Source organism: Acomys minous (assembly GCF_964271855.1).
Source record: "Acomys minous genome assembly, chromosome: 8".
Classification (NCBI taxonomy): Eukaryota; Metazoa; Chordata; class Mammalia; order Rodentia; family Muridae; genus Acomys; species Acomys minous.
In genome coordinates this window covers 17,157,995-17,173,426 of record NC_140489.1, presented here as the reverse complement: position 1 = coordinate 17,173,426, position 15,432 = coordinate 17,157,995, and the positions used below count along the sequence as shown (strand labels likewise).

Below are 15,432 nucleotides of genomic sequence, written 5' to 3'. Positions count from 1 at the left end.
ACCCGCCTGGGGGCTTGTGTGTGCAAGCCACTGTTGCAAGAGTAGGCTCTCTCAGGTTCAGGGTACCCCAGACAGGCTCCCTCAGGTTCAGGGTATGCCAGACAGGCCCCCCTCAGGTTTGAGTACCCAAGACAGGCTTTCTCAGGTTCAGGGTACCCTTTTGGTGTCTAGGGAGAAAGACCATGAGCACGTGTTGGAAATTCTAAGACCATAGACAAGAGAGCTTTGAGATTCCCGGGTAGAGCCACAGAGGACATTCTCAGAGTGTGGAAATACCAAGGGCAGGGTTGTTCTTTTTTTTTTTTTTTTCTTTTTGAAAATCTCTTTATGACTTTTTGGGGAAGGCTTTTTGTTGTTGTTGTTGTTATTGTTGTTGGTTTTGTTTTGGGTTTTGGTTGGTTTTTTGGTTTTTTGAGACAGGGTTTCTCTGTGTAACAGCTCTGGCTGTCCTGGAACTTGCTCTGTAGTCCAGGCTGGCCTTGAACTCACAGAGATCCACCAGTCTCTGCCTCCCAAGTGCTAGGATTAAAGGCGTGCACACCACCACTATCTGGCTATAAATTTTTATATCTAACCAAACAAGAAGCCAAGATCTATTTGTCTTAAATAGATAAATGTGATTTTTTTTTTATGATATGAGCTGTTGAGAACAGTGCTTAGGTTACAGTGTTAGGAGGAAACAGTTACAAATGTATTATGTAATTTGTATGTATGGTGACCTGTGCCACTGTCTGTCCCTCTTCCCCAGCCTCCAGCCCTGCGGTAAACTGGCCTAGGCTTTGCCAACTGGATAGCAGACTGGAATTACCTCGATGATTGCCTTTAGGGTTGGAAGGGCTGGTCCCTTGGAAGGTGAGGGAAACTGAAGGGATGCATGCAGAGCCAGGAGATCAGTTCCAGGGTCATCAGAAGATGCTCACAAGGGCCTCTTTTGTCTCTCCCCAGTATTGTACCTGGAAGGCTCCGTTCTTGTGTTTGAAGACATCTTCAGACTGATTGCATTCTACTGTGTCAGTAGGTGAGTGACCTGGCTCTAGAGGAGGCTGAGGCGGGAGGGTTCTCTTCTTGCCTTAACAGAAACCCCTTTTTTGTTGCAATATACACATCTGGTTGTAACAGACATCTATGCGGCCTTGGGTGTGTTTGTGGCATGGGAGAGGGCAGAATAAAGAGGTAGGTGATGCGGTGAGAGGGGACAGTCCCTTGTCTTTGCTCTGGTAACCACAAGAAGAGAGATGAGCTCTGATGTTTCCCAGACTCTTTTGGTAAGGACTTCTCTGCCAGCCATCTGCCCCTCTGGCTTCCCGCCAGTCTTGCAGGGACAGCTTGGGACCCTACAGACCAACTTGTGCCACGAACTACAGAAGGAGCTTCCTGTGGGGGCAGCAAGAGGGGCTGACGCTCCTCAGTGGGTGGGAGCCGGGGGGACTGTTCAGCTGGGCAGACCACCGTAAGTTCCGCTCCGTTCACTCAGGGCTGGTTTCCGATCAACAAGAATTTAAAAATACATTTGGTGCCATCAGCCAACAGCTGAAGTGGCAGGGCCTGAACAAGAGCTGATTAGATGTTTAGTAGGATGTGTTGGCGTCCTTGACCCCAGGCTACCTCTGGTGAGACACATGCTCCACCAATAATATCCCTCCCCATCTATCCAGAGCAACGCTGATATATACAGCTGATGCTTGCCTCTCCAGCTGCCTGGGAAGGGCTCCCCACCACCTCCCAGGAGCACTCAGTGAGGATCTAAGGGAATTTTACACCCACTATGTTTGTTTGTTTGTGTGTTTGTTCGTTCGTTCAAAGCAGGGTTTCCCTGTGTAGCCCTGACTGTCATGGAACTTGCTCTGTAGACCAAGCTGGTCTGGTACTATTGAGCCATCTCTCCTGCTCCCTCCACTTTGCCTTTTAAAACCTTGCGGACAACTATCCACAAGGGTCATTCCTGTTACCCCTATTGCACAGGTGAGGAAATGGAAATCAGTAAGTGGCAGAGTGAAGTTCAATCTAGAGAAAGCTATGCCCTCTGTACCCTGCGGTAATTCTGTGCACTGGCTTGGCCTGCTCGACTCTTAGGGGGAAATTGCAGAGGCCCCAGAACCTTTGTGCTTTATAACACACCAGACTGTGGGAAGATGCACCCTTTTGAGTTTACCTTAGCGGAAGGAGCTCTGGTCAATATTTGGCATATGCCAGCTACGATGGATGAATTGATAGAAGGATGGGTGGGTGGGTGGATGAATGGATGGATGGATAGATGGATGGATGGATGGATGCATGGATGGATGGGTGGGTGGGTGGATGAATGGATGGATGGATGGATGGATGGATGGATGGATGGATGGAAGGAAGAATGGATGGATGGATGGATGGATGGATGGATGGGTGGGTGGATGAATGGATGGATGGATAGATGGATGGATGGAAGGAAGAATGGATAGATGGATGGATGGGTGGGTGGGTGGATGGATGGATGGATGGATGCATGGATGGATACATGGATGGATGGAAGGAAGAAAGGATGGATGGATGGGTGGGTGGGTGGGTGGATGAATGGATGGATGGATAGATGGATGGATGGAAGGAAGAATGGATGGATGGATGGAAGGAAGAATGGATGGATGGATGGATGCATGGATGGATGGAAGGAAGAAAGGATGGATGGATGGGTGGGTGGGTGGGTGGATGAATGGATGGATGGATAGATGGATGGATGGAAGGAAGAATGGATGGATGGATAGATGGGTGGGTGGGTGGATGGAGAGTCCAGATATTAAGCTGTATATTTAACACCCCAGAGACTCAAGCTCCTCTTTTATAAAAGGGAGTTCTCATATCAATTGTTTTGAGGCTAGAGGAATGGGGAGTTAATGCCCATGAAAGAGAGAGTACACTGCCTGACACCCCATGGGCTCTCCCATTCTGTTTCTTCCACTTGGACTGCAGGAGAGTTTTCTAAACATCAACTTGGTCCATAGAGATCAGGAGCCACAGTCACTTTCCAGCCTTTCCTCCTCTAGCTGTTGTTTCTCCCCATCCCAGCAAAGCAGGTACCTACCTGCTCTATCTTTAAACACCAGGGATCTCTGAAGGAAATCATGGGCTAAAGACAGGCCTGACCATGTCCTAGGGGAAATACGTCAGTTAAAGGGCCTAAAGCTGAGCACCTCGGGAGCCAGAGCTCCAGGCGTGGACTTAGAGGCTTATCACCTTGCAGCTGGGTGACTCTAGGTCAATCACCTGACCTCTCCTGGCACCCTCACCTCCCTGTCAGGAACATTAACCAAGAATAGGTATGAGGGTCTACAACTTTGAAATTCTAAGGTCCTACCAGCAGACTCCTTCAGAAGTAAACACTGGAGGCAACTGAAACTGCCATGTAGCCTTGTACCGCTCCAGGGTACGTGCTCATGAATCCCTGTCCATTCCAGATGTTGGTTAGAGCTGTGTGCCCATCACCACACTAAATCCAAGCCCCACCCTGAGCAAGCCCACTGGTCTCCTCTGCCACAAAGCGTCCTTCCCGTCAGACACCTGAGGTCCCTGTGCCTGGTGGTTGCTCATGAAGACATTCCTGGGACAGTGACTTCTGCCTGGGCATCTGTATGTTCAGTGCTGCCTACTCTCATTTCTTTCTGACCTCCTATCATAGCCACACATCACAAAGCTGGTAGCACCCACACCCAGGGCTGTGCTGAAGATTTCTGATTGGTCCTTAGCAGGGTAGCCAGGACTCATAAAACCATCATATGTGTTCTTAGAGATGTTAGGGATGAAGAAACTGAGACTGGAGTGTGACTGACCCCAAGTAACATAGCCAAGTTCTGAGGAGTGTTATGAGCCCTGGTGTTGTATCCAGCCTGCAGTGGAAATAACATATTTGTTACTTCCCTCTGTATATGGACCTGGGAGCCCATACTTATGAAGAAGACATGAAAGGCCTGCCAAGGAGGACAGGGAGAAAGTTCTAGAATGAGGAAGCAGAATAGGCAAAGGCCCAGCCATTAGAAAGCCAGAGGTAAGCCAGGCATGGTGATGCACGCCTGTGATCCCAGCACTCTGGGAGGCAGAGGCAGGCGGATCTCTGAGAGTTCAAGGCCAGCCTGGTCTACAAAGCAAATCCAGGACAGCCAGAGCTACACAGAGAAACCCTGTCTCGAAAACAAAGCAGCAACAGAGGAGCAGGAGGAGGAAGAGCAGGAGGAGGAAGAGGAAGGAAGGAAGCCAAAGGTAGTAGCCTCAGGAATAGCTCCATGGAGAGGACAGGGCAAAGTATACCTGAAGTTGCAAGGACTTCTTTTGATAGCTGCTATGAACCATGTTGTCACTCAGGGTTAGACAGCCCCCAGACAGAGCAATATGGCTACAGCAGGAAATGGGATTGAAGGAAGAGAAGAGCAAAGACCAGCCAAGGGCTGCTGAAGTCATCCAGAGTCATGAAGAAATGTCACCCAAAAGGGATGGTGCAGCAGATATGGAAGATGCTGGGGCTTCCTTCCTGGGGCGGGGGGAGGCAGGATACTCAGTTCCATTGCTTCTTGAACATTATCCATGATGCCAGGGCCCAGCTAACACCCTTACCAGGACTGTGGTGTCTGATCCTCAACCCAACCCTGGCACAGAGTCAGTGACCTCAAGTGAATGCCGTTGCCCAAGATGAGGAAGGAAGGAGCTCTGTGGGCCTGTCATCCCTCAGATATGTCCCCACACAGTGGCTAAGCCACCACCCTCCTCAGGGAGTGGCTCTCTGGTCACTCCCACCTTTGAAGATAGCTGTTAGCACAGTACTTGAGGAGCTCTGTTCTACATCAGTGGTACAGAGTGCTGCTGGCCCAGGTCTTAACGACTGGCATTGGAAGCAGGGGATCCCATGGGAGTCGCTGAGCCCTGAAGTCTTGTTTCAATTCCAGGTAACACACACTGAGACGAAACTGAAGGATTTTATGCTTGGTGCCCAGAGAATTAGGGAACCAGGTGGCGGCATTAGAAAAGCCCTTGTAAGGGAATAGAAAATCAATTTAGTGGCTTTGTATGTAAGAAAGCAAGCCTGGCATATCCTCCCACAATGTGTCCTGTGTATGTAGAATAAGTTTTGTGTTGTTGAGATTGTGTGCATAGGAGGGTAGGGAGGTGTGCATGCACACTCATGCAGTCATACACCCACAAGAGAAAAAGTCTAATGTGCGTGTGTATGAGTGTGTGTGTGCGTTGCTTTGTGTTCCTTTTTTTTTCTCTCTCTCTCTCTAAGACAGGGTTTCTCTGTGTAGCCCTGGATGTCCTGGACTAGCTTTGTGGACCAGACTGGCCTGGAACTCACAGTGATCCACCTGCCTCTACCTCCCAAGTGTTGGGATTAAAGGTGTGTACTACTGGCTGCTTTGTGTTTCTTACATAGCCTGGCCAAAAGTAAAAAGCTTTAGCTAGAACAGGGACCTTTGGAGAGGGGCATAGGTACCCAGAGGTGTGTAAGCCAGCCCTCCAAAGTAAGGGAACATCTAATGTGAAGATCCCACTTTCAAAATCTCTTATCTCTGTGGTGCCTTTTACTGGGCTTTATAGCTCATAAGGAAATAGATACGCATGTGTACATACAGAGCATCTGTAAGTTTGATTAATTCACTGTTTGGTAGCCTTTATTTTGAGGGGGGAGCTGTGAATCCCACCCACATCACCTCCACCCAAACCTGTGTTCAAAATGCAAATTCTAAGGGTACTGTTTATTAGTAGGCTTACACACACAGGCTCACTCACATGCGTGCATGCTAATGTGGGTTCTCCAAGGCCCCTGCCATTAACCTTTGGGCCTGGACAGAAGCCTACATGGTTAGCCTTTCCCCAGAAGTTTTGATCAAGGAAGTCTGCAGAGTACAGACAGACATGGTCAAGTGAAGTGGACACTGTCCCTTTGGGTTTCAGTTGTTGGTAGGTTGAGGAGCTCTGTTCTACATCAGTAGTACTGAGTGCTGCCCACTGCCCTAGCACCCCATCTGGGGCCTTTCCTAGTGTTACCCCAAAACCCACAGTGTTCACAGGCTTGTGTGGCGAAGCCTGTTTTTGGCTGCCTGCCTTCCCCACCTTTCACACTGTGCTAAATCATCTTTAGTTGCCAAACCCAAAACTGGACAATTTGCATGTCATTGTCAGTCACCGACAGAGGCCACCACTAAGTGAGTTGTTCGGTTGTTGTACTTAGAATTGAAAGGACAAAAGTACCATAAACTGGGGACCATTTCTGTTGGTGAATGATGGGCACAAGCTTGGGATAAAGGGGTCAGTGTAGCAAACGCTGTCATATCGTGAAGTATTGTACCTGTGACCTAGCATGCTCACTAGGAATCTACCCAAAATAAAAACTCGCCGAGGGCAGAATCACCAGGAACTAAAACTCTTCTTTGCAGTGTTGTTTGGGCCAATGAGACTATGCAAATAGTTTTGGGTCTTTGTTACTAAAAGAGTCTGACCTTAGACCCAATCTGCATTCAGGTTTATACACTGGCGTTTCTAAGTTGGTCCCTGAGCCTCAGGTTTCTTAGCTATGAAATATGTCTAGGAAAAGTACCTGCTTCGTTGAGATCATTTGAGAGAGAGAGAGAGAGAGAGAGAGAGAGAGAGAGAGAGAGAGAGAGAGAGAGAGAGAGACTGTGGAAAATGCTAAACGAGAACCCAAGGAAGCATAAACTGTGTTCTAGAATGAAAGAAAGAAGAAACAAGGTTAGATGCCCATCCCAAGACGAAAACACACGAGCCGCCCCATGCAGTGCTTGGAGGCTCAGAAAAGGGGAGTGTTCCTGCATGGACCAGAATGTTCTTCAGTGGTAGCTACTATTCTTATTGAATGAAAAAAGCAAGCTGGAGAAGCAGCTGTCATTTTTGTTGTTGTTGGTTGGATTGTTTGTTTGTTTGTTTGTTTTTGGTCTTGTTTTGGCTTTTGGTTTTTTAAGACAGAGTTTCTCTGGGTAGCCTTGGCTGTCCAAGAACTCTCTTTGTAGATCAGGCTGGCTTTGAACTCATAGAGACCCATCTGCCTCTGCCCCCTGCATGCCTGGATTAAAGGTGTGCACTACCACACCCTGCCAGTTTATTTTTGAAAATAGTTATATGCAGAGAAGGGTTAGGGAGGTAAGCCATTTGCTAGAGTCTTGATGGTGGAAGTCTGAGGAGGAAGCACAGGCACATTTTATTTTAAACACTTGGGTAACATCTAACTCTGTTTTAGCAAATATGGTTTTGTTTCTTGTTGTTTTGTTTTGTTTTGTTTTCTCTGTGTAGCCCTGCCTGTCCTGGACTCACTTTGTAGACCAGGCTGGCCTTGAACTCACAGAGCTCCACCTGCCTCGGATCACTGTGAGTTCAAGACCAGCCTGGTCTACAAAGCAAGTCCAGGATATCCAGGGCTACACAGAGAAACCCTGTCTCAGGAGAAAAGAATATAAAAACAAAAAACAAAAACAAAAACAAAGGAAGGAATGTTAGAAACCAGCTTCCCCTATCTACTCACCCCCACCCTCAGTGACTCAGCACCAGCAGCCATGTCGTCACCAACTGCCAAATGCAACACATGTATCCTTGAAAAAGGCCATTACATCCCCCCGCCCCCCCCCCCCCCCTGTGTGTGTGTGTGTGTGTGTGTGTGTGTGTGTGTGTGTGTGTGTGTGTGTGTGTCTTGTCCCCACTCTGAGGCAGCCTTTCCTTCCCTTCCCAATAAAACTCTTGCGTGAAAACCAAACACAGACTCCAGGGCTAGAATGTAGCTCAGTGGTAGATCATGTGCCTACCAAATGGGAAACCCGATGCTCCATTCCCACCCCTTACCTCAAAGTCTAACATCGTTATTACATTTGCTTTCTTGTTTGTTTGTTTGTTTGTTTGTTTGTCTGGGTATACATGCTGTGGTGCCACCATGGGGGACAGTGTGTGGGATTGGACTCTTCCTTCCCCTGTGTGGGTCAGGGATCTTAATTCACCATCCATGGCTGTAAGCACCTTTGTCCACTGAGATATCTTAACCAGCCATCCAAAGTCTACCACTTTAAAAAGAGAAGACAACAGCGTTGTCAACATCTCAGGCAAATTATGAGGACTGGGTAGGAAAACAGAGGCAAATTAAATAACAAGTGGTGTGTGATCCTGGATAAAGGTATTTTCTTAGCTGAAAAAGTGGTCTCGGGCAATTATCTCAACCTTTCTGAACGCCCCGTTACACTGTAAAGCTGGAATAATCGCCTGCCCATGAGGCTGCTGTGCTGTCATCGTGATGTTGGCCAGCTCTCCCATCCTGTGTGCTCTCCTGGATAGAAAGAGTGTCACCACCACCACCACCACCACCACCACCACCACCCCAGGGTGGGGAGTGGGGAACTGGGTGATGAAACCATTGACAACTAGGTCTGACAGGGAGAGGAGGGCCATGGTGTAGCTTTGGTGTTTTTTAAAATATATTTTATTAATTTATTCATATTATATCTCAATTGTTATCCTATCCCTTGTATCCTCCCATTCCTCCCTCCCTCCCATTTGCCCCTTACTCCCCTCCCCTATGACTGTTACTGAGGGGTTACATCCCCCCTGTATATGCTCACAAGGTATCAAGTCTCTTCTTGGTAGCCTGCTATCCTTCCTTGGAGTGCCACCAGGCCTCCCCACCCAGGGGACGTGGTCAAATATGGGGCACCAGAGTTCATGTGAAAGTCAGTCCCCACTCTCCACTCAACTGTGAAGAATGTCCTGTCCATTGGCTAGATCTGGGTAGGGGTTTGAAGTTTACTGCACGTATTATCCTTGGCTAGTGCCATAGTTTGAGGAGGACCCCTGGGCCCAGATCTGCCCATCTTAATGTTCTTCTTTTATTCCACTTCTTGGAATATACCCAGAAGATGCTCCAGCACACAACAAGAACATTTGCTCAACCATGTTCATAGCAGCCTTATTCATAATAGTTGGAACCTGGAAACAGCCTAAATGTCCCTCAGTAGAAGAATGGATAAAGAAACTGTGGTACATATACACTATGGAATACTACTCAGCTATTAAAAACAAAGAATTCCCGAAATTTGTGGACAAATGGATTGAACTAGAAATGATCATAATGAGTGAGTTAACCCAGAAGCAGAAAGACTCAAATGCTATATGCTCACTTATATCTGCACACTAGCCCAAGGGATATGTCTCATGAAAGTCTTCACTCACCAGGAAAGTGGGACAGAGGGGAGGACATCCTATTGGGACTCTAGGTGAGAGAAGCATGGGAGAATGGGTAAATAGAAGGATCCAGAGGGTCCTAGAAACCTACAAGAAGAACATGGTGTAGCTTTGACGCTTGTGTGTAAACTAAGCAGATACAAGTTGAGGGGACAGGAGCCTAGGAACAAGGTGTGCTGGCTACAGGGCATTGGGTATATTGTGGCAGGGACAGGGCCCGGAAGCATTTGAAGAGCTTCCTACAGAGGTGAAGCAGCGCCTAAGCTGTCCCCCTCTGTTCAAGTTTGAGGCTAGGTCCCCATCAGCATCCTAGGAAAGACAGCATTAGATTACTGGCAGGGTGAGAATTGAGCGACCTCTGCTGGCCACTGTGAGAGGCATTTTTCTGGGAACAGGAACCATCCAAAAACACACCAACAAACTAGAGAGTCCATTTAAACTGAGGTAATGGGAGATGAATTTTGCCAACCTTTGAAACTGGAGATCTGGGGAAGGGCCTTAAGACCAGAGAAGGACCCTCAGGACCTATCCAGAATGGGGCGGAGCCAGACTTGAGTAGAGGGATGGACAGATGACATCAGAAGTTCCCAGGGTCACATGATAATGACTGAAGATTGATGCAGTGCCATCCAGTCTAACAGTGAAGTAGCCAAAGCCACCCCTGGGACCTCACAAAAAGAACCCCAAATGTGCCACAGCCACCCCTCAATAGTATTTTCTTTCCCCCCATGAAAGCTTTGTGGGAGGATGGGGGGGGGCACTAACAGAAGCCACCAGCAGAGCTACCTAGCCAAGAGGCCTCAAGCAGGTGTAGTGTGGTCTGTGGGTCCCCTGCTGTGAGGACCCTCTTCAGCCCCATTGCAGCTCTTGATGCTGTTCTTCAGCTCAATGCCCCGTTGTGAATAGCTCTGTTGCCCACCATGGTATTTAATGCACAGCAAGGGGATTCCAAGACCTGAGACATGGCCCGACCCCTGCCAGGATCTAGAAGCCTCCAACTTAGGGTTACAGGGAAAGGAGAATGAGACGGAGAGGCTGTGATGCCCTGAGTGGAGGGAGGTAGCTCTCTAGGCCAACAGGGGGCGCTCCCAGTAGATGACAAGTGGACGGGTGAGATTTCTTTGCTTAGGATTGGGTTGGGAAGGGAGTGTGGATGAGGCACTGGGGGAAGAGGGCAGTGGTGCAGCAGGCTGTTAATCTTGGTAGCCACCTGTTCTTGAGCTCTGTCATTCTGTGCCCTCTTGGTCCTCTGGTCAATTTCTGCCTTCACACAGTGGCTAACAAGAGAGAGAAGAGGACAAAGGAGGGAGAGAAATGGCTGGAAGATGGTAGGTAGATAGGCCCTGAATGCCAGGGTAAAACATAAAATCAGGACCAGCTATCCTGGCTGGAGAGACAGCCCCTGGGCTGGAAATCTGGAGGACCAGGACACAGCACTGTCTACCCCCAGCCCACTGCAATGCCTGAGGGAGGAAAAAATCCCTTCCTCTCTCTTGGCCTCAGTTTCCCTCTGGCTGAATGGCTACTGGCGATCTCTGGAAGGAACTTGCAACAATTTCTCTGCAGTCAACAGATGGTGCTACCTAGCTAAATGCTCATCGGGGCACCTCTCTGTGCTTGCTGCCTGCCTCCATGTGGAAGGCAAGGGTCAGAGGTCACTAAATATGCTTATAGGAAATGTGGGCCAGGCACAGAAGGAGAGGCAAGAGGATTCTCCATGGGCCCCGGGCTCTTTCCAGGTCTCTGAAGCTGGCATGAGATCTGGATCTGGCTGACAGCTCCCTTGGCTGCAGCCCCGTCGCTGGGTCCCAAGGGCAACACCCAAGTTACATAGAAACCCTAGCAGTCACAGGATGTGAGGCATAGGCCTGGCCATGTGGATGCTGGGGAAAGGGAACTCTGGCCCCTCTAGTACCTGACCTGTGGCCTTCCTGTCTTCACAGAGACTTACTGCCCTTCACGCTGCGGCTGCCCCAGGCCATCCTCGAAGCTAGAAGCTTCCTGGACCTTGAGACCATCTCCAACCTGGGCCTGGGTAAGTCCTGCCTGAAGAACTAGAGAGTAGATAGGTTTTGCGGCAAAGGGGTACCAAGCTTCCCCCCCCCCCCCCAATGTATTAATCAGGGTCCTCTAGAGCAGAACTGCCTCTGTCAGGGCCTGGTTGCCCTGAGGGGACGTCATGACAAGGGCAACTCTTATAAAGGAAAACATTTAACATTTACTTGGGGCCGGCTTACAGCTTTAGGGTTTTGGTCCATTGTCATCAGGAAGGGAAGCACAGTGGCACGCAGGCAGACGCGGTGCTGGAGAGGCGCTGAGGGTTCTACACCCATTACCCACAGGCTGCAGGCAGAGACAAACACCTACCTGGCCTGGCTTGAGTTTCTGAAACCTCAAAATCCACCCTCAGTGACACACTTTTCCTCCAACCAGGCCACACCTCCTAATTCCTGTCAAATAGTGCCACTCCCTGATGACCAAGCATTCAAACACTGGAGCCTGTGGGGGCCATTCCTGTTCAAGCCCTCACAGGAACCAGCAGAATGAGCATCCCGTAGCTTACACTAAGAGAGTAACAACAACCCCACACATGAGAGGCTGAGGACCTGCGAGTTGCTTTCCCAGTGCCTTGGCAGTCAGCCTGGTCCTACAGTGGCTGCCTCACATTGGAGAGGCCAAGGACCCAATAGTTGTCCAACCCACAAGGCTAGGTGCTTCAACAGCCCCAGTCTGGCACCAAAGACTCAAGGGTTCCTGGAAAAGAGTCATTGGTCCTCTCAACATTGGAATCCTGGAAAGTCCCTGCTATCATAACTGCACAGGAATCGGCAACTGCGACAAGGTAAATCAGCTCAGCACCCCAGGGAAGGCCAGGCAAGCAACGCATGAGTAATCTCCCTTCTGGGCTGTTAAGGTACCACCACACCTAGTGTGGATCTTTCCACACTAATTAAGGCAAACAGGGACACATTCCTCCGGTGAGGCTCCCTATTTGGGTGATTCTAATCTGGGGCAAGTTGACATTAGAACCAACCATCACACCAATAGTCTTTGCAGAGATGCCCCCTGGTGATGCCAAGCTAGATCCTGAACCTCACTTTGGGGACCCCCCCCCTCCCCTGGCCCAGACATGCTGAGCCACAGAGTAGGAAGGCACTAGACAGAGGAGCCCATGCACAACCAGGTCCCATAACCACATTGATCACATCAGAGGTAGCCCTGAGCTTTATCATCATCAGTACACATCATCAAAGAAAGTCAGGGCAGGAACTCAAACAGGGCAGGAACCTGGAGGCAGGAGCTGAGGCAGAGGCCATGGAGGAGTGCTGCTTACTGGCTTGCTCCCCATGCCTTGCTCAGCCTGCCTTCTTATAGAACTCTGGACCACCAGCCAAAATGGGCTAGGCTTTCCCACATGAATCACTAATTTTAAAAATGTCTACTGCCCAGTCTTATGGAGGCATTTTCTTCACTGAGGTTCCCTCCTCTCTGCTGAGTCTAATTTGTATCAAATTAACATAAAACTATCCAGGACAGATGTGATGGGAAACTGGAATCTGCCGACCGTGCCCTCGGCTTCCCTCCTGCCCAGCCAACCAACCCTAAGGTGGGGTTGGGAGCATCCCCACCTTACATCCTTTTGCATAACTTTATTTACAGCCCAGACTTCCTGGGCTCTTCCTAGGTATCCAGCCATACTGACTGAGGTCTCTGTAGGCATAGACCTGGTCATTGCTGGCCTAGGCCTGGGCCTCATCAGTGCTGGCTATGAGGAAGCCACGATCTCAGGCTGGTAGCTGCTGAGACTCTAAGCCAACACGTGTTGGGGACCAGAATTGTCCTACTTCTGCCTGATAATACCGGGTAGCATGTTTAAGGCAGATGCTTCAGTGGCCTCTACAGCCAGTGGTGAGGCAGAGGCCCAGGACTTATGCACCAGAAGCCAGGACATGTCTGTAGACAAAGCATCTTTAGTTAGGACCAGCTGTTCATGGGACACGGTCTGCAACTGATCACAACACCAGAAAACACTGGGCATAATAGACACCAGTGTTGCCTGAACAAAGGAAAGTTAGGCCAGACTGAAGAGTCAGATCATAGAGGAAGTCAGGGACAGATATCAGACCAGAGAACACACACACACACACACACACACACACACACACACACACACACACACACACACACACACACACACACACTTCCCAGACCAGGCTGCTATCCTCCCAGAAGCGTCTGGGGACAGACGTGTGAGAGAGGAACTCATACCCACTCCATCACTCTACACTGCCCCTTAATTGAACAGACTCTGCTGTACTGATCCACCAAGTTACCTGAAGTAAGCATTGAAGTTCACTTACGCCTACTGGCCCTGTTCTGGGACTCCAAGGCTACTTGAAGGTCTCTCCTGTTGGGACTGCCTAGGGCTGCCTACTGAATGGAAACAAGCCACTCAGCTCAGGAGAACTGAATTCCTGGCTGGAACACAGTGGCCTGCTCTCAAGAGAGTGTGGCCTCAGGCATGCAGGGAGCTAGGCACCAGCAGTCACCACACAGAAAGCCAGGGGCGGTGCAGACTGCCAGCCAGGACTCCTCTGAGAATGAGGCATTAAAAGCCAAGTGTGGCACACCTGAGGAACCACCTGGAAGGTTCTGATCTGATGAGATGTCCCCAGTTGCTGAAGACACAAAGCCGGATACAGCAGATTGACTTTTCCCCAGAGCCAAGGAAAGGTTGGCTGTCCAGTCCATCCCCTGAACAGATGGAGACCTGAAACTGTCAGGCGCCTGGCCCTGGCACGTGCAAGCTGCAGCCTTTGTGTGCTCCAATGGTAATTGCAAAGAGCATCTGCCAAGGGCACGGGCGCCTGAGGCTTTGTGCTAAGTACATTGTGTCACTCCTCTACCAGGATGCCCAACCTTCTGCCATTGCAATGACAGGCTATCACCTACAAAGTTTCACACAAAAACCTTGCAAACTAATTACACAAGGGAACAAAAAGTCACATAATGTTTTTAGTAACTGTATGATTTTATGTTGGGCTGCATTCACAGTTATCCTGGGACCCATGCAGCCTGTTTGTTTCGAGGATTAGGCACACTCATGACAGCAGAGAGCTGAAACCTACTCCAGTTTGCATGGAGAATTCCTGAGAAACAGAGTCAGGGTCACCCACCGGGCCCCTTGTGCTCCGCAGCTTGCTCTGAGTTTTGCTCCCACCTACCAACCTCCGCCTCTAGCCCCATCCCTAGCTGGCCACTGTTCCTCAAAAGCATCTCCAAGGGAAATTGGGACAACCACTAACCAGCTTTGGGTGGGTGGGAGGGAGATCTTGAGGCCAAGTGTTCCTTTGCTCCAGTCAGTGTTTCCAGGAGACCCAAAGGCATAATGGGAGGCAAATTCACTGACACAGGCACATCCATTTATCATTTCATTTTACACACACACACACACACACACACACACACACACACACATACACGATGCCTGAAGCCATGGGACTAGAGGAATCTAAACAGCTTTCTCAACTATAAGCAGAAACAAAGCACTGGCTCATGGTCCCACATGGATGGAAGCATGTTTGGTGGAAAAAGCCAGACTCAGAAGCACATGTGAGACTCCACTGTAGATGTGCTCCAAGGAGGCAAATCTATAGGCCCAGAGAGCAAGTTAGTGGTTGCCAGGCCGTGTCAATCATTTCTCTTACCCCTGTGATAAACTATCCGAAGCAACTCAAGGGAGGAGAAGCCTGTTCGGGCTCACAGTTTAAGGGGAGACAAGCCATCATGGCGAGAGTTTTTGGCAAAGGGAATGTAGACCTGGGACACCTCACATCTCCACCAGGAAGCAAGGGAGAGCCGTAGACGGCCCAGCTACCAGCGACCCACCTCCTCCAGCAAGGCCCCAGCTCCAAAAAGTGCTGCACCACCCCGACCAGGATCACACCAGCTGGGATCAAATGTTCAAACACAAGAGCCTGCAGGGGATGTTTCACATTCAAACCATTAACACTGGACGGGGAGTGACTGATTAATGGGCATGAATTTCTTGGGGGGTGAGGCAGTGACTATTAAAAAAAAAAACTGCCCTAAAATTTATCACATTGACAGTTGTGCAACTATGAATATATTAAAGTCAGCAGGAATTTTTTTAATTATTTATTTTTGTTTTTTAAAGATTTATTTATTTATTATATATAGTGTTTTGCCTGCATGTATGCCTGCAGATCACATTAT

At 49.3% G+C, this 15,432-nt stretch overlaps 1 protein-coding gene across 3 annotated transcripts in view; it reads left to right on the top strand.

Moving 5' to 3' along the window:
* RIN3 (Ras and Rab interactor 3) overlaps nt 1-15,432 on the top strand; it is a 107,239-nt gene that overhangs the window by 64,040 nt on the left and 27,767 nt on the right. For all 3 annotated transcript variants that reach the window (XM_084792664.1, XM_084792665.1, XM_084792666.1), the window contains exons 4-5: nt 946-1,018; nt 11,139-11,230. In XM_084792664.1, coding sequence (XP_084648790.1) covers nt 946-1,018; nt 11,139-11,230 — 165 coding nt within the window. The remainder of the gene's footprint in view (nt 1-945; nt 1,019-11,138; nt 11,231-15,432) is intronic.